The 17,816-nt window shown below is 42.3% G+C and overlaps 1 protein-coding gene across 43 annotated transcripts in view; it reads left to right on the top strand.

The window, feature by feature from the left end:
* MAP4K4 (mitogen-activated protein kinase kinase kinase kinase 4) overlaps positions 1-17,062 on the top strand; it is a 188,747-nt gene extending 171,685 nt beyond the window's left edge. For 23 of the 43 annotated variants that reach the window (XM_088796006.1, XM_074332435.2, XM_074332432.2 and 20 more), the window contains 7 exons: positions 2,318-2,461; positions 5,300-5,434; positions 8,406-8,506; positions 10,031-10,180; positions 10,717-10,876; positions 11,673-11,812; positions 13,567-17,062. In XM_088796006.1, coding sequence (XP_088652132.1) covers positions 2,318-2,461; positions 5,300-5,434; positions 8,406-8,506; positions 10,031-10,180; positions 10,717-10,876; positions 11,673-11,812; positions 13,567-13,650 — 914 coding nt within the window. In that variant the 3' untranslated portion in view covers positions 13,651-17,062. Of the gene's footprint in view, positions 1-2,317; positions 2,462-5,299; positions 5,435-8,405; positions 8,507-10,030; positions 10,205-10,716; positions 10,877-11,672; positions 11,813-13,566 lie in introns of all 43 variants that reach the window. The other 20 variants (XM_074332434.2, XM_074332410.2, XM_074332403.2 and 17 more) reach the window with 1 other exon arrangement.
* The last annotated feature ends 754 nt before the right edge of the window (positions 17,063-17,816 follow it).

The raw sequence follows: 17,816 nt of genomic DNA, 5'->3' as shown, positions 1-17,816 counted from the left end.
GTGTCATCCATAGCTGCACTGGCTGGTACGGCAGCCTCTAGCCCATGTGGCTGTTTAAAGGTAAATGCATTCAAACAGGAAATTCAGTTCCTCAGTTGCACGAGCCACATTTCAAGTGCTCAGTAGCTACATGTGGCCATTGTCTGACATCAGACATCACAGGAGAAAGTTCTATTGGACAGAGCTGGTCCAGATGGTACATTTTAAACTAATTAGAGATGACAGAAGAAGCCTTATGTATTTATAAGCCTTTTTCCTTATAAATGCGTATGAGTATACGTTGAGGTCTTCGTTGAATTTTATGGATCACTCTAGATGAGTAGTGAATAACTCATGTTTTTCCCTTTTCCACCCAAGTTCCAGAGGCTTCCCTCAAATTTTCTGAAGCTGTTTCAAAGTACGTCAGGCTCTAACAAACTATCTCATTAAAATAATACTGCACTAGACGGAAGGCACCTGTGATTTGGCGGATGTGTACGTGGGCTGGGCACTCTTGTAAAACGTCGTTTCTACAGGGCAGGGCGGAGCTGGATTGTATGCCAAATAGATTTTTAGTGGGGGACTTGATCAGGCCACACTGTTACCAGAGACTGGATGTCTGTCTCTAGTATGTGGCTTGCATCCTTTGAGGTTCCAGAGCTGACAGGCGCGGCATTACTTGTAGCTGTCATCTGTGTGGGCCTGGCCGTCTATTAGCTGCTCAAGTTCTTACTCGAGTTCGAAGAGCAGTGATAGGAGGGGCATGCGTGAATTCCACGTTCCTGCTTTCCAATACTGATTAAGTAGTTACTTTGTAAAAGCACAGATAACTTCATGCCTTGTCTCTGTGAGTTTGTTACCTGGTTTGGGGAATGTAAACAAAGGTGCTTCATCCCCTAGGAATATAACCTGATCTCTGCTGCGCCAAGTTAGTTTAGACCCAGGAAGCAAGTTCATTTGGGGAAATAAGTGAATGATAAAGACGTAGAAGTAAGTTGGCTGTAGGGGCAGAGAGTTTGGAATGTGTCCTGGACCCTCTCCTGTCAAGAGAGTGTAGTTTTGAAGATCCAGGATGACTCAGCGAGCACTGTAGGAAAAGTAGGACTGTTCTGATGTGCAGCCATGAGGAAGTAGAGGGAGGGTATTGTAACCACCTTGTTTAAGGTCTCCATCCATCAATTACAAGGTCGCCTGAACTTGGGTGAGAGCACAGGAAAGGGGAGGAAGGTTTTGGTGGTCAGTCTGACCTGTGGTAAGGAGCAGTTGTGGGAGAAGGTGGTGCTGTTGGTAGAATTGGCAGCGGTCCAGAAGCTGTTGGAGCGGGTGGTACAGCGGGAGGGTGGGGTGTGGACTTAGGCGCCGCCCCAGCAGACACAGCAAAGGAGACGTCAGTATTTAGGAAGCAGAGATGGTGCACGGAAACAAACAAGGAGGAAGGAGACTGGACGCAGCTGGGGACAGTGGGAAGAAACTCGGCACATAGAGAGCCAGGGTGGGACCCATGGGGAGGTCACAGCATTTTAATATTCCTAAGAAACAGGACAGAGGACTAACTGCAGTTGTTGCTTTCTTGGTGATGATGGAGATTGGTCTTTAAGGAAGCCGCACACTGGGTGATAGAAGCCTGATCAGCCACAAACTGTTAAGGACTTCAGGCTGTGTAGAGCCATTCCAGAAGTTTGCCAGTGACAGTAACGACAGCTAAGGGAAGCACAGGGTGATCAAGAAATCTTGTCAGACGGAAGTTTGTTCAAGTGTCTGATGTGGTGAATGAGAAGTAGCGTCTGTAACCAATGGGATGGTGAGCGCAAAACATTCTGGGGCAGCTGGGGAGCCCCAAACGGGTGGACTGTTTGGAAATTGGGGGGCGAGCCTTGCTTGCTTTCCCTCTTACATCATTTTTCATGTTTAGGTAAGTACCATGTCTCCCCGAAAATAAGACCTAGCCAGATTATCAGCTCTAATGCATCTTTTGGAGCCAAAATGAATATAAGACCCGGGTTTATTTTACTATAATATAAGATCCGGTCTTATATAACATAATCCAATGTAATATAAGACTGGGTCTTACATTCATTTTTGCTCAGAAGACGCATTAGAGCTGATGGTCCAGCTAGGTCTTATTTTCGGGGAAACACGGTAGTTCACCGTCCCTCCTTGATGGTGACGTGTTGCAGTTCGGTTACTTGAACCTGTGACTGTTCTGACCTTTTCTTTTTATGGGTGAGTTAAGGAAAGTACTTTTTGCTGGATGGGTGGTGTTATCTTATCCTTCCCACACAAGCAGGTTGTTTGCTGAGCGCAGTACACATCAGGTCTCTCTGTCTCCTTGCAACAGGAGTGAATTTACTAGTGGGAACAGAGAGTGGCCTGATGCTGCTGGACAGAAGTGGCCAAGGGAAGGTGTATCCTCTGATCAACCGAAGACGGTTTCAACAAATGGATGTCCTCGAAGGCTTGAATGTCTTGGTGACAATATCTGGTAAGTTTGTTGAGTAAAGCAGGATGGCAGCACTGTTTAAACCAGTGCTTCACAACCCTCAACAGTTAGCTTTTTTCTGAAGTAACGGTTAAATGAGATGCGCCACAGCCTGATTTTACAATAACAGGACAGCAGAATTAACTCCGAGGTGACCCACACGTGCGCTTAATCTCTGTCTTCTCTAAAAAGCAGTCTTGCAAAGCACAGGGCGAGCACTAGCCAACTGACATCTCCCACGCCACCCACACTCTCCGCCCCCTGCTGCTTGCTGGGTTTGTGTTCACTTCCTCCACGGGACTCCTTCAATGCAAAAGGAACTATTCTTTGCTGAGCTGGTCAAAGTACTGGATTGGGTTTTTCTTATGCCAGTGACCACTGTAAGTTTATTTTCAGAAAGAGCATTTTTCTTAGTGAAAATTATGTAATATGTGTTCACTGCAGAAAGTAAGAAACTACAGCAGAAAAGCAAGGAGGTAGGAGAAATAAAAAGTAAAACGACCCAGAGATGACATGTATTAACTTTTCGGGTTCTAACTGCCAATCTTTTAAGCATATGCACACTCACAATACACACTTAAGGGGGGAAAAAATCTGCATAAAAGTGGTTATGGAGTATTCCAAACACCCAGAAAATAATAATGACAGAATAACACGACACCCATGTGCTAGTTTTCACAGGTGCCAAATACACTGTTGTACATACACTTAGCAGCCTCTCTCCCACCCACCTGCCCTGGGAACCGCTGTCCTGCAGCTGGGGTGTATCCTGTCCGTTCTTGATGGTCCAAACCATGTAGCCTCCTCTTTCCATGTCATTAAACCTTCCGCCATGATACCCGTTTTACATGGCTACAGTACGTTTCTTTGCATAGATGTCCTAAAATTCACCTATTCATTTTCTATTGTAAGTCTTTCAGTTTACTCCCTCTCATGTAAATATTTTTCACAAATATTTTTGTGCCGTACTTAACCTTGAGCATACATACGCATGTTTCATAGGTCATAATTTCCTAATAATTTGTATGATTTCTGGGATGAAAGAGTATACAAAATTATAAAACGTTAAATGGTCTTATAGTGACCAGCAGCCATTTTGAGCCAGTTATCTGCTAACTCATGCTTGTTATTTTTGTTTACATGTAGAAAATTTCTTGGCAGTTATTTTACTTTTCAAATAGACTTTTGGTTGTAAGTAATGACGTTTATTGAAATGCAAAAATTTCATCGTCACAATTAAATGAGAAAACAATCACTTAAAACTTGAGTGTTGATGGCCAGTGGGTTTTAAAATTGGAGGAAAAAAATAAATGTGGAGCTAAAAATGGTTTAAACTTTATTTTTTGATCCAGTGAATAAGAGGATTCATGGGGATCAATACTCAGCTGATACCAGTGATACTTTTTTGGTCTAATTATTTCCTTTTCTTGTCTTATTGCAGTAGAGAGGACATTCAGTATGACATTAGTAGGAGTAGTGAGAGGACACCCTTGTTTTCAGATCTTAGGGGGACATTATAGAGATTCTCACCATGAGTATGATGTTAGCTGTAAGTTTTTTGTAGATTTTTTTTTTTATCAAATTGAGGCAGTTCGCCCCCATTCCTAGTTGCTGAGAGTTTTTTATCATAAAATGGGTGTTGGGTTTTGTCAAATGCTTTCTCTCCATCTAGTCATATGATCATAGGATGTTTCTTCTGTAGATTTTGATGTGGGTGTCTGGCTTTTCTCAGCATCTATTTTTTCTGGTTGTTTATAGCTGTAATTTGTTTCCCTTTTTTCCTGTGTATGACCATACCTCAATTTATTCACTCACCCTACTGTTGACAGATGTTTGTTTCCTGTTTGGGGGTGTTATGAGCAAAGCTGCTGTGAACATTCCCGTGCATGTATTTGGGGCTCATGCACACACGTTTATATTAGGAGATAAATTAACTGGATTATAGTGGGGTGTATGTACATCCTGCTTTAATAGATAACGCCAAGCTTTTCAAAACGGTTCTAGCAGTTTATATCACTTGTTTCTGAAGTTTCTAGTTACTCCATATCTTTCCTACTTTCAGTATTATTGCTCTTTTAAATGCTACACACCAATAGGTATATGAAATTATATCATTATGGATTTAATATGCATTCATTATTGACTGTGAGAACAAGTACCTGTTAGTGTTCCTATGAGATAACTTCTTTGGCTTGCTCTAGATGCTTGCCCAGTGTTCCTGTTGGGCGAGCTCTCTTTTAACTGATTTTATGAGTGTTCTTTATGTATTCTGGGTGGGAGTCCTTTGTCAGCTCTGTAACTTACACACATCTCTAGTTTATGGCCGCCTTTCGCTTACTTCAAGTCCCTGCACTCAGTGATTTCTTTACCCCTTCTGTGCTTTCGAATGGGAAATAATGGCCACACTGGAGGGTTTTGAGAATTAGATGTCATAGCACATGTGAAAGCATCTTAGCAGCTCTGTCAGTTGAATGTTTGTGCAGGTGTTTGTATTACTTGTGGTTTGTTGATATGATACTGTCATATATCTACATAAGGGTGAGTTCTTTATTCTTTTTTTTTTTTTAATTTTTTTGGGGTGACAATTGTTAGTAAAATTACATAGAGTTCTTTATTCTTTAAAAATCTCTTCTTCTAACTTGGGCTACACCTGGTGATAAATCGGGGTTTCAAACGTCCATCTGAATAGCTTGAATTGAGTTTCTAGAAAAACTGATACAAAATGGTTCCCTTCAGGGATGATATTTATTGTTTATTGAAATTTCTTTTGGTTACTATTGTTGGTAATGATGATACCTACTTTTGAATATGTATGTAAAATATTTATATTTGCTTCACTAGGCAAAAAGGATAAGTTACGTGTCTACTATTTGTCCTGGTTAAGAAATAAAATACTTCATAATGATCCGGAAGTTGAGAAGAAGCAGGGATGGACGACCGTGGGGGATTTGGAAGGATGTGTGCACTATAAAGTTGGTAAGTTCCAGGAGAGTCAGAGGGCTTTGTTTTTCCAGAATTTAGTTAGTGTTTCACTTAAAATTCACGTGTTCTTTGAAGATTTTAATAATAAACCTGTTTCTGCTACATGTACCTCATTTCTGCTACTATGTTCCTAAGGCATCTAGACCCAGGTGCACCTTTAAGCCTAACACACTTCCGACCTGCCGCTCACTCTGTCCTCTGTCCTCACGTCCACCAGTTCGTCTTGTGAGAGAGTCTGTTCACCCTTTCTCTTTGATGGTCCACATCTACTCTGTAAGGAAGCCTTGCCAAAGGAAAGCCTGCTGATTTGGGATCGTCCTGTGTGCTCCGTTTAGAACATCACGGGTCCTGGCAGTCCCTGGGAGGACGTCTGCGAGTTTGCCCAGATCGCTGTGGCTTGGCCTTTTGAACTAAGTGCTCTGTGGAAAGCTGCTGTGCTCATTACTGATCAATGAACCTAGCAGTGTTTCGTGGCAACTGTGCTTTTTTCTTTTTGGCACACATGCTGTGGTTCTCATGAAATAAGATCTCATAAGAACAACATCAAAACAAATTTCTTTGCGTGTATTAAAAAAGATGAAAATACTGGCACTAATGTTGAAAATAAAGGGGAAATAATGGAGCTCAGTGAAGTTAAAGTTTTATGGGAGAGATGACATATATATATATATAATTTGAAGTGGGAATTTGAGAAGATGAACAAATGGTCTGTATGTACCTAACACTTATTAAACATAAGGGGCTTATTCAGTGTCGATTTCTGCTGTTTGTTTTCTTTTTCTGTGTTTATGAAAACGTATACTATAGCCAGTTCCTCTGCTCCCAGGGATGTTACAGTTCTTGACATCATGTTCTGTTTACGTCCTGTGTCCACGGCCTTCACATCTCTGGTTCACATGATTGCAGGGGCCACCCCAGTACTAGAAACTACTGCTATCTCCTTTGGTGTAGACCTTGGGATTAGGGTTTTCTGTGTTTGTGTTTGGGAAATATTTTTATTTGTTGAGGTATAACTAAACAATATAACTAAAGTCACCTATGGCTAAACTTAATGAAAGCTGCAATGTTCATGAATAGATTATCCTACAGGGGGAGCTAGTGGCAGATGTGTTCGATAGAAATGGGCTTTTCATCGGAACATAACAGCAATCCCCAGGCCTATCATTCTTGCAGAATGAATCACAAGCATTTTCTGGAAATAAAGAGTGTGTAGTACCATTCATTTCAATTTATATTTAAATTTGTTGATGTGAAATAAACTTTCAAACTTAGTTCCTCTGTGGCACTAATACATTCCAAGTACCCAATACCACATGTAAATTGTGGCTATCGTATTAACAGTACAGATATAAAACCTTTTTGTTATTGCAGAAAATTCTGCGAAATAACACTGGTATGAGCAACCTCTTATAATCCTTTGTGTCGTAATATTAACGTCAGTGACTTACTTGAGTAGTGACAGTTTATGGAGTTTAGTGAGGAGAGGTATTAGGTTAACCAGCCATCTCTCAGGTTCAAAGGCAGAATCAAGTACTATGTGATAGTAGATAACTTGTAAAGAAACCGGTGCCTCTGCGCCAGACCAGTAAGGCGTGTGGTCAGATCCCCTCGGAGTATGTGTTTTTTAGGCAGAGCTGCCTGACTATGAGAATTGAAGCAGCTGTGCACAGGAGGGTAATTATGTATATAGTTATAGTTACGGTTATATACAGAGGGCGCCAAAAAATATATACACATTTTAAGAAAGGAGAAAACGGTATTAAAATTGTAATACTCAATATATACCGATAACAAAAGACGAATACAAGTCATGTGTATACATTCCTTTGGAATCGCCGGTATATATATAGTTATAGTTCCAGTTCCTTATATAGTTATATATAGTTCTATAGTAATAGTTATAGTTATATAGTATAGTTGTGTACATAGTTATAGTTATGTATAGTTATACATATATAGTTACATATAGTTATATAGTTATAGTTTTAGCTATAGTTATATATATAGTTACAGTTATATAGTATATAGTTACAGCTATAGTTATGTATATAGTTATAGTTATATATAGTTATAGTTAGTTACATGTAGTTATATAGTGTATAGTTATATAGTGGTTATAGCTATAGTTATATATATAGTTATATAGTTATAGTTATATAGTATATAGTTATAGCTATAGTTATATACATGGTTATAGTTATATAGTTATAGTTTTTTAGTTATATATAGTTGAGAGGTTTTCTTTTTTTAAGGAAAAGTTTATTGGGGTGATAATTGTTAGTAAAGTTACATCTATTTCAGGTGTACAATTCTGTAATACATCATCTGTATATTCCATTGTGTGTTCGCCACCCAGGCAGAGAGGTTTTCTTTACTGCTGCTCTTTTGGTGTGGAACTTCAGGTAGAACCCTAGCAGTTACTAGATCTGAAGGTCAGGAAGTGGTTTGTCAGGGATACAGTGTTGTACATGGAAATAGAATTCAAACTCAGTCCGAGTTTTGGTGCAGCCTTCTGTGTTCCTCCGACTGTAAGCCCCTAGGGGCGGGACTCGGGAAAAGCCACAGGAAGATTTGGCATCTTGCTGTGATTCTTGGCTGATTAATGACACCATTCTCCTTTTGAACTACTACTGAGCCCTTGAGGTTTTAGGGTGGTGTGCCTGGCTTTGCCGTTGGTTACCCAATACTCGCAGTCTAAGGAACATAGTGAAAGTACTAAGCAGAGTATTGGTGTTGAGTCCAACACAACATCAAGAACTGTGAGAACAGCCTGGATTATCTGTTAAAGAACCTGGGAAGGAAAATGTGAGGCTTCATCTCACTGTCTAGGTCAACATTTCCTCCTGTTGGTGTGGATGAATCGGTAAAGGGCGTATTTATAAAGCTTGCAGAAGACAGTCAAAAGAATTTGGAGTTCTGTGTTGATACTGACCTATGCTTTTCTCTTTTATGTTTTTTCCCCCAGTAAAATATGAAAGAATCAAATTTCTGGTAATTGCTTTGAAGAGTTCTGTGGAAGTTTATGCGTGGGCACCCAAGCCATATCACAAATTTATGGCCTTTAAGGTAACAACATCAAGGGCACTTAAAAGTAGCCTGAGCCATGCACGCTATGACCAAGCGCCAGGGAATCAGCTTAAAAACCTGGAACAGTTAAAACTGATCATTTAAAAGCGATGTGCTAATACAGTGTGTAACTATACCCTAAGAGCGGCCATCTCTAGTGTAATAAGCCTAGCTGTCTGCTTTCCGAGCCCTTGGAGAGGGAGAAGGAGACAGCTCAGTGTTGGGCGGACACTTTGAGCCATGTGCCAATGTGGTAACAGGGAAAGACAAAGCAACACCACCTCCGTTTAAAAAGCAGACCTTGACCTTCTACCTAAAGTCATGGATCTGTATAAACATGTAGATAAGTTTTTGATAACAAAAAAGTATCCAACATTAAGCAGCTTTAAGGTATATCTATGCAGTAGAGTACTAATTAAAAATTAAATTATGAAATGCATAATGACACAAGGAATGTGTATTATACATTAGATAAAGTAAGTTAAAAATACATACAATATACCATTTTTGTTTAAAGAAAAAAGTAGAAAAATATTTTATGTGGGTATTTTTACTATTTTATTTGATTTTAGAGTTTGCATTAAGTACAAATTCATGAAATTCTTAATTAAAAGTGACATTACTGTGACGTTAAATATTATAAATAACTTAACATCATTTCTAATATTATACACAAAACCTTAAGCATAGCTCCTGGGACTGTTGAGTGCAGGGCAAAGAATTTTTCATCCGAAATGATTCTATTTACTTATTTTTATAAATAGTTTTGATATGTTTTATTAAGGGTAAGCTTCAGTTATTTGGAAAATTGGCACATTTAAATTGCTTGTTGCTTGATTCCTTGTAAAACAGACTAAATGGGGTTACCATATTTGCTTAAAAAATAAATCTACATATTATTGACTGAAAGTATTATAATTGGTTATAAAATTACAATGATCTTCTGAGAGCTTCTCTTAATGTCCTTTATGTTACAAATACTGTACTGGTTGCTTTTATTATCTTATTTAAGTCTGTCTTGTGAGCTGTAGGTACTGATATTAATGAAGAACTAAGACCACCCAGTGCGTTACAGGCCATCAGTCAGGCCTGTGTATTACAGCCTTCCATCACCTTTTCATGCTAGTTGGAAAATGAAAGTGTCAGATACAAGCCGGATAGTGACTGTAATTACCATACTGATAAAGTTCTCAGTGTGGGACTCCTCCAGATCCTCTCTGTCCGTTACCTGCGTTTAAATGGTTGAATAGTCCATCCTGATTATTTCACTGTAGATGTTTTTCTCACCAAAGCAAGCCACAGGACTGTAAGTGGCAGAGCAGAATTCTTGGGAAGTGTCTTCGAGATGCTCGTTAACAGACAAAAGCATAATAAATTAAAGACTTATTTTAGAGTCTTTTTGGTGTTAGTTGTTGCCTGGCTGGCTCCATAATTGAATGACTTGGGAGTGGCTTCTGTAGTTTGACCTACTAGAAATACGTTCTGCTGGGTTTCACAGCCCCTCTCTTGGTCACTTGTCTGCAGTCGTTTGGAGAACTGGTACATAAGCCATTGCTGGTGGATCTCACCGTTGAGGAAGGCCAGAGGCTGAAAGTGATCTATGGGTCCTGTGCTGGGTTCCATGCTGTCGACGTGGACTCAGGATCAGTGTATGACATTTACCTACCAACACATGTAAGAAAGAACCCACACTCTATGGTTGGTTGACTGGCTTCATTTTGTTTTGACTTTTTTTCTTTACTCTGCTTAGTGAACTAACACAAGCAGGGTTGTCTCACTTCCCCTGGTGTGGGGGTGAGTGTTTAAGTGATGCGCCATTTTCAGGAGCTCCATGCTCTGAGACAAGTGGAAATGGTCTCCTGGAACCCTCTTAGCCCTGGCTTTGACTAACATGGGATGGGTTGGGGGCAGTTGCTGGCAGGTCAGAATGTCCCTGGGTTGGGAGTGGTTTGAGGAACATAATTTCTTAAATGGAGCCCACAACCCAAATGTGTCCCAAGGAACTCAGGACATGTGAAGTGGTAGAGTATGTGACCTGTAAAATGTGGGCTTTGGGAGGTAGATCGCATGGGTGTCCCCAAAATGTTACCTGAGCTCTGTATTGAGCGTCAGGAATAGGAACCAGTGCATTCGCCAGGACTCTTTCTGAGCACTTTTGCAGGGGTGGAAATAGCCACAAAGCCGCGTCCCTGTGCTATGTCTTCATCTAGATCCAGTGCAGCATCAAACCCCACGCAATCATCATCCTCCCCAACACGGACGGGATGGAGCTTCTGGTGTGCTACGAAGACGAGGGGGTTTACGTGAACACCTACGGGAGGATCACCAAGGACGTGGTCCTGCAGTGGGGAGAGATGCCCACGTCTGTAGGTACGTGTCACCCAGAGGCGAAGGCAGCGTTTGTAAAAGGAGAGCCCTCTCTGAACTGCATGTGTGTGTCATACCTGCTTTACGTGCTCTTCGGGCTTTGGGCCGTGTAACAGAATGCTTGGCGAGTGATGGTGGCAAGTGAGGTTGGGGCTGGTCGTAATGTACTATAGAACAAAAGGCAAGGAACTATTCATGTTTAATATTTTAGAAACTCCTGTCATTCAGATCCTTCATTTACGACGTCCAGGGAAAATAGGGCCGATGTGGTTGTTCAAGGATTGTGGGAAGTAAAGGGAGACAGAGGTGATTTGCTTCTTGCGAGTGGCAGAGCCATAGCCGGAAGCTGCCCCCTCTTGTGTAGGAGCAGCCGCAGGAAGAAGGTGCAGGAATGAAGGGAGAGGCTGGGATTCCCACAGCTCTCAGTTTATACCCCAGACCATTTGGTTTGATTGCACCTAAGTCACTGTCTGTCTACTTGTCTTTCTTCTTCCTGTCGTCCCTCATGACTGCTTTGATGAAAATATACGCAAAAGAACTATAAACTCAGTAGGCAGTTGCTCAAGATAAGCATGAAATGCCTCGGGGAAATGAATAGACTCAACCATTGAGTCAAATGACCACTTCCCAGGACAGAGTTCCTTAAAAACTATAATCCTGTTACAGTCCCCAAATGCTGGACATTTGGGGCTGTGTGTGTGTGCGCGCGCGCGTGTGCTCGTGTGGGTGAGGGTGGGGGGCATGAGCAGCGTCTTCTCACAGCTGTTCCTTCTCTAACAATGTGTGTTCTCCCCTCAAGCATACATCCGATCCAATCAGACGATGGGCTGGGGGGAAAAGGCCATAGAGATCCGATCTGTGGAAACTGGTCACCTGGATGGGGTGTTTATGCACAAAAGGGCTCAAAGACTGAAGTTCTTATGTGAACGCAACGATAAGGTAATGGTCCTCATAGATTCTTTTTAGCTGCTACTGTCTTTTAACAGTGGCTTATTTTTCATGGAGTTTGGTGAAGCTTTTCCTTGGGGTTTTGATAGATTCTAAAATAAATTCATCAAGGAACTTTTTAGGAGTTACTTTTTAGACCTGTTTATGGGGGTTGTGTGTGTGTGTGTGTGTGTGTGTGTGTGTGTGTGTGTGTGTGTATTATATATTTTGCTGTGTGAGGATAGAGATATTTATCTCTGCAGCAATCATCATATATTGCCGTTTAAAAAAAACCACAAAACCATTAGATGACCTGTTACGACTATGCTTCGCTTAGGGATAGGAAAGGTTAAAGCTGCCAGTTTCACTGGGTGGGTTCTTTGGTGGTTAGAGGAAAGCACCCAGGCAGATGCAGGTAGGATGTAAGGTTCCTCTCCCCTGATGTGTACAGGAAGCTACGCACTACTTGTTAGCCTGCCTGTTGAGTAGTGAGATCACATCCAGGTTTGCCTGTCACGTGCCTAACAGCACAAATCATTTTATGCAGAAACACCCGTGCCTCTTACTGCTGAGACCCCAGGGCAACCAAACCCCAGTGGAAACCTTTGTTTCTGGAAACTGACCTCGTGCTAGTCTTCTCATTGTGCTGCTCGCCCTCCCCTCCAGGAGTCCCTCCGCAAACCAGCGTCCAGGGCAGCAGCTGAGCAGATCCATGGCCCAGGGGCTGACCCGTCCCAGCCTGCTTTGGGAAGGACCTGGGGAGGGGGTGGGGGACTGATCTGTGCCAAGCCCTGCCATCTCTCCTGTCCACTCGGATTCAAGCGGTCTTACCGCCTGAGGCAACCCCACTGCCTCTTAACAACATTTCCACCTGTTGTTGCTTCGCAAAATGGAGGAAATGTCCTAGCAACCAGGCTGCAGGTTTGGCTTCTCAGAGTCAGCTGAGGATTTTGACCTGAGAGAGCAGAGCTGTCGCTGCCCCCTTAGCAGCCTGCACGCCCCCTGCCGGCCCACTGCGTGCTCAGCACCAAAGCCACGTCCCCACCAGCCACTCGCTCCTGCAGTCCTAAGGGTCCTTTGCTAAGGAGTTGACTGTTTTCCCTACATCGTCTCTCCCAAATCTTTTTCCTTGAAAACCCATACAACCTCACACCTAATCCCGGATTTACTAGCTTTTTGGCTTATATTTCCCTAAGTATATTTAATGTAGCCATGACTATAATACTCTTTGAACTTTTGGTATTTAAATCATTTTAGCATTCATGATGTCCATATCCTTTAAAGTTTACTAATAAAAGGTACAAAATTAAGTTACTTTATAGTCATATGAATAACTAAGACATTTTAGCCTAATTTTTTAAGAGAGAAAAATTAGGTTACCGAGGAGCCCTGCCCGCTGCTCATTGAGTTTTATCAGCACCTTCACGTTTTGGAAGGTGCTCACAGTGGACGTAAAAGAAATCGCCCAATTTCAGAATCGTCATTTTTTTTTTCTTTTGAGTTCTCGCAACATGGCAATGTATAAGGAGTTATCTGACTAATTAGCCGCCTTAGTCGTCATCAAAACCGGCTGCTGCTGATGACTCATAAATGGGAATTGATTTCCTCTGGGATTTGCTTATTAAAGGGGCCCCTGGGCTCTCAGCTTCTCCGTGTGGAGGCGTGTGGGTTGCTGGAGGCTCCCGGTCATGGCCTGGGAACCCCAGGAAGCGTGGCTCCCACAGATGGTTTTCCTGCAGACCCCTCCTTTTCCTCTTGCTCTGCAGGTATTCTTCGCATCTGTTCGGTCTGGTGGCAGCAGTCAGGTTTACTTCATGACGCTGGGCAGGACTTCTCTGCTGAGCTGGTAGAAGCGCCGCGGTGAGGTGGCCCGTCCCTGAGATGTCACGATCCTGAGAACTTGGAATTCCTGGCAACTGGAGCTCAGAGCCGCACTGGGGGAGTCCAGGACAGACAGCTGTGTGCGCAGACACCACGTGTGGGCTTCTTGTCTCCTCTCCCTCCCGCTCCTCCCTTACCAGGCTCCCCCCATTCTTTTCTTTTCCTCACTCAGCAAATAAATCGAGGCTGCCATGCAGCTGGTGCTGTTCACATTCTACCATCAGGTGCTACAAGCGTTGGGCTCGAGCGTCAGACCAGAAAGCAAATGCCTTTCCTTCCGCTCCAGAATTCCTATCTCTGAGTGACTGTCGTATGGGTGTCTGAAGGTGGAGACCGTGAACAAGCCGTTGGTTTATTGGAAGTGGGCACAAGGAGAGGGGAAGTGGTGGTCTTAACGAGCAGTTTGCTGAAGCAGATTTAATATAGTAACATTAACAATGTATTTAATTGACATTTCTTTTTTGTAATGTGACAATATGTGGACAAAGAAGAAGGTGCAGGTTTAAGAAGTTAATATTTATAAAATGTGAAAGACACAGTTACTAGGATAACTTTTTTGTGGGTGGGGCTTGGGAGGCGGGTGGGGCCGGTTAAGGGGGTCCCATTTTCGTTTCTTTGGATTTTTTTTTTTTTTTGGCTTGGCCAAGAACTCAGCCATTTTTCTGTGTACCAGGTTTTGCCTAAATCATGTGCAGATGGTTCTTTTAAAAAAAAAAAAAAAAAAAGGAAAAAGAATATGTGTGCATTTGTTTAATGGCCAGAACTTTGTTGTGTGACAGTATTAGCACTGCCTCAGTTAAAGGTTTAATTTTTGTTTAAACCTAGAAGTGCGACAACAGTTTTACCACAGTCTGCACTTGCAGAGGAAAAAAATTTTTTCAACCACATGTTTATTTTTTTTTTTTTTGCCTACCTCATTGTTTTTAATGCATTAAGAGGTGGTTTAGTTTATGTTTTTGGAGGAAAACATTAATGTTTAATTTAATCTTAATACCAAAACTATCAGATTGAAGTTTGACTGTTATTTTGTCACTGGTCTCAGTAGGCACAAGAGAAATTGTCCCCGAAGATGGGAAGTAGCCAGAGGGCTTTATCAGCAATGCTGACCGATGCAGTCTGCTTTCTAAGTGGAGAGAGCAGGGTGCTTTATTTTCACCACATCACCGTTAGTGGTTGGTGGCGACTGGAGCCTACAACACAAGGGCCTCATTTTCTCAATTTGGGGTTTGCCAGCAAACAGACGGGGGGTCGTGTTAGAATAGTCACACAAACTGCTCAGTGTTGCAGGAACCTTCGGGGGAGGGGGGCGGTATTTCCCGTTTCTAAAAATGCAATGCACTAAAACTATTTTAAGAATGTAGTTAATATTGCTTATTCCTAAGATGGCATCTTCTTGTGTTCAGGTGTAATATCAGAGCCCTGGCTTTTCTTGTTCTCTTGTTCTCTCTCTGTTTTTTTAAACCAGTTTTACTTTATGAATATGTTCATGACATTTGTAATAAATGTCTTGGGTAATAATTTGTTTCATGGCTCCATGGTCACTCACTTCCTCTGAGGATATCCATCTCTTCTTGGTCAAGGAACGATGCCCAGTGTCGTGGTCCTGCCATCTTTTCTCTTGTTGGCTTCTGTGGGAACACGTCATGATGGCCCTTTAAACAGAAACTTGGTGTTCCACAGGCTTAATCTTCCTTGGGATTAATTTTCTTTCCCAACATGAAAAGAGGGGACTTGCCTCCCCAAACTGTAAGAGTCATTTTTGCCAGGGCTTTGCCCAGCATTCTCATCTCATTTGATCCGTTTTGACAGCTGTTACGTTCTCTTCCTCTGGGTTCAGCATTTTTGCCAAAGGCTCTCCTTTGAATTACAGAAATCTAGTGAAAAATATATGTACTCACAAAGGCAGAAACAGCTGGTTGACATACCACAAAGGCAAAGTACACTGGGAAAGCCTTTCCTTGGGGAGGACAGGGCGATGGGAATGGTCTGTCCATCTGTGACTCTGGAGTAGTGCTAATGTCAAAACAGAAAGAACTAGTTGTTTTCAACTAATTTGTAGTTAACATAGAGAAGATCGCAGAGCTAATCCCACGTTTGGGAGGGACTTTTGGGATAGGCCAGATTCCATCACCAAAGTAAAATTATTGCTGGCAATTTCCTACAAACGTTTTGGCTTTTCAAGTCAGGTGAAAAGTGCCACAGTGAACACGTGCGTGTGCCAAGAAGAGAAAGAACGGGATGACTGGGTCCATTGTCGCCCTTCCCATTTCTTTAGAGAGAGGTGAAAGTTGGGCAGGTGTCTGAAAAAAGTACTACTAATACTAATGTGGAAGAAAGAAAAAAGGACGGGGTATCATGGTCTTAATTATCCACAGACTTGAAGCTCAGTGTAACTCAAGGGGTGTCACACAGTTGATGCAGACATTTTATTGGGATTACTAAGTGTTTGGAACTTGAAGAAAACTGGATTCCCCTTAAGATGTGCTGGGGTCTGAGCTCACGTCAGAATCGTGCCTGTCCTGCTCCCACGGCCCCTGGCACCCACCTGGCACTCTCCTGGAGTGTGAGCTGAATGGAACTACTGAATTCAGTGGTGGGCTTACTTCACTGAGCTCTGACAGCCATTGTCCTTGTTGGGGCGCCGGGGAGGGCTCCTCCCTTCCTGGGCGTCACCGGCTTGTCAGCCAGGTCGTGTTGCCACAATTTGGAGCACGTGCCCAGTTAGGTTTCTGCATAGAACACTGGGCCGTTGAAATTTCATTCTTCTAGAGAAGGGGTGATTTTGTTCCTTTAGCAGGGTAGTGACTTCACAGAAGTGCCACGATGGCCAAGTGATAAAAGAAAACAGTATTATGATGATTCCATTAAGTAGGAAACATGGAAAACTATTACAGCAGTGCTCTTCAGAACAAAACATTGACACGTCTCTAGGTTTAGTCCAGGCTTTAATAAGGAATGCCTTCTTATATTTAAATCAGAGTAACTAGTGAGTGCAGTGTTTTTACTTTTTTCTCATGCACGTGTTACGTTGGAGAAAATGTTTACAAACGTGGTTTTGTTACACTAAATGTGCATCACATATTTATGGTTTATTTTTAAGTGACTTTTTTAAAGGGTTATTTTGGTTTTCGTCTTCGTTCTAGTCCACTTAGGGTGATTCACAATCCCTAATTTTGCCAATTATAAATTTTGCTAAACAGTAATACCAGTGACAAACTGCATTGAATTTACTAATCATAGAGCTGCAAAGCAAGACTGGTGGCAAGTACACGGCCTTTTTTTTTTTTTCCCAGTGCTAACTTGTCTTCTGTGTATTATGAAAATTACTGTTGTTCCTTCCCCCCCTTTTTTTTCCTTAAATAAAGTAAAAATGACACCTGTTTTCTGTGGCATGAGTTTCAAATATATCGTGATCCTTCAGAATGTCGCCTTCCTACAAGGATCCACATTTTATGCACACCGCCTTCCCTGTGGTCACCCCGGCTCGAGTGGGTGGCGCCCACTCCCTGCGTCTCCCATGACGGACTGCCCCCAGGGGTTGCCAGCCCTGGGTTATGAAAGTAGCAAACGCGTGTTCAAAGATCTCAGAATGAAATTGGCTATAAGCCCTCAATCACCATGTTCTTGAAGCCAAAAGGGAGTAAAGCTGAGCCTTAAATAAGAAACACGTTTTATTTTTTTCAGAATTGGATCCAAAAGTAAAATAGCATTTTGTCTGTACCTAACAGAACAAAACAACCCTTTTTCGCAATAGCGCATAAATACTAACTCAGGTCTAACTGGAGCTCCTGCAGTGCCAGGTCAGTGTGGCTGAGCCCCAGGGGCTGCCCCATGGTCCCCCCACAGGTCTGACGGGAGTGACGCCCAAGGGCAGATCTGGGCCAGCCTTGGGGTCAGTGCCTTGCCCAAGCCTTGGGTTGCGGAGATGTGGCTACACTACAGTCTTACAAATTAAACATGTTACTGAACTAGCTCCTTTGCACTTCATATGAGAAACATGTTACTTGTCTAAAGCGAAATAAAATTATAATATCTAGGTCTCCAGATGAACAGGGTGTTTCTTTGCTGCTGGTGGGTGATTGAGAATAAAAACCCGGCGGAGCACTAGTTGTTTTGGGACCACCCGCCATTCATG

This window comes from Rhinolophus sinicus, chromosome 2, assembly GCF_057876585.1.
Source record: "Rhinolophus sinicus isolate RSI-liver-muscle chromosome 2, RSI-T2T, whole genome shotgun sequence".
Classification (NCBI taxonomy): domain Eukaryota; kingdom Metazoa; phylum Chordata; class Mammalia; order Chiroptera; family Rhinolophidae; genus Rhinolophus; species Rhinolophus sinicus.
Note: the sequence above shows the minus strand (reverse complement) of the source record. Positions and strands in the feature narration are given on the sequence as shown.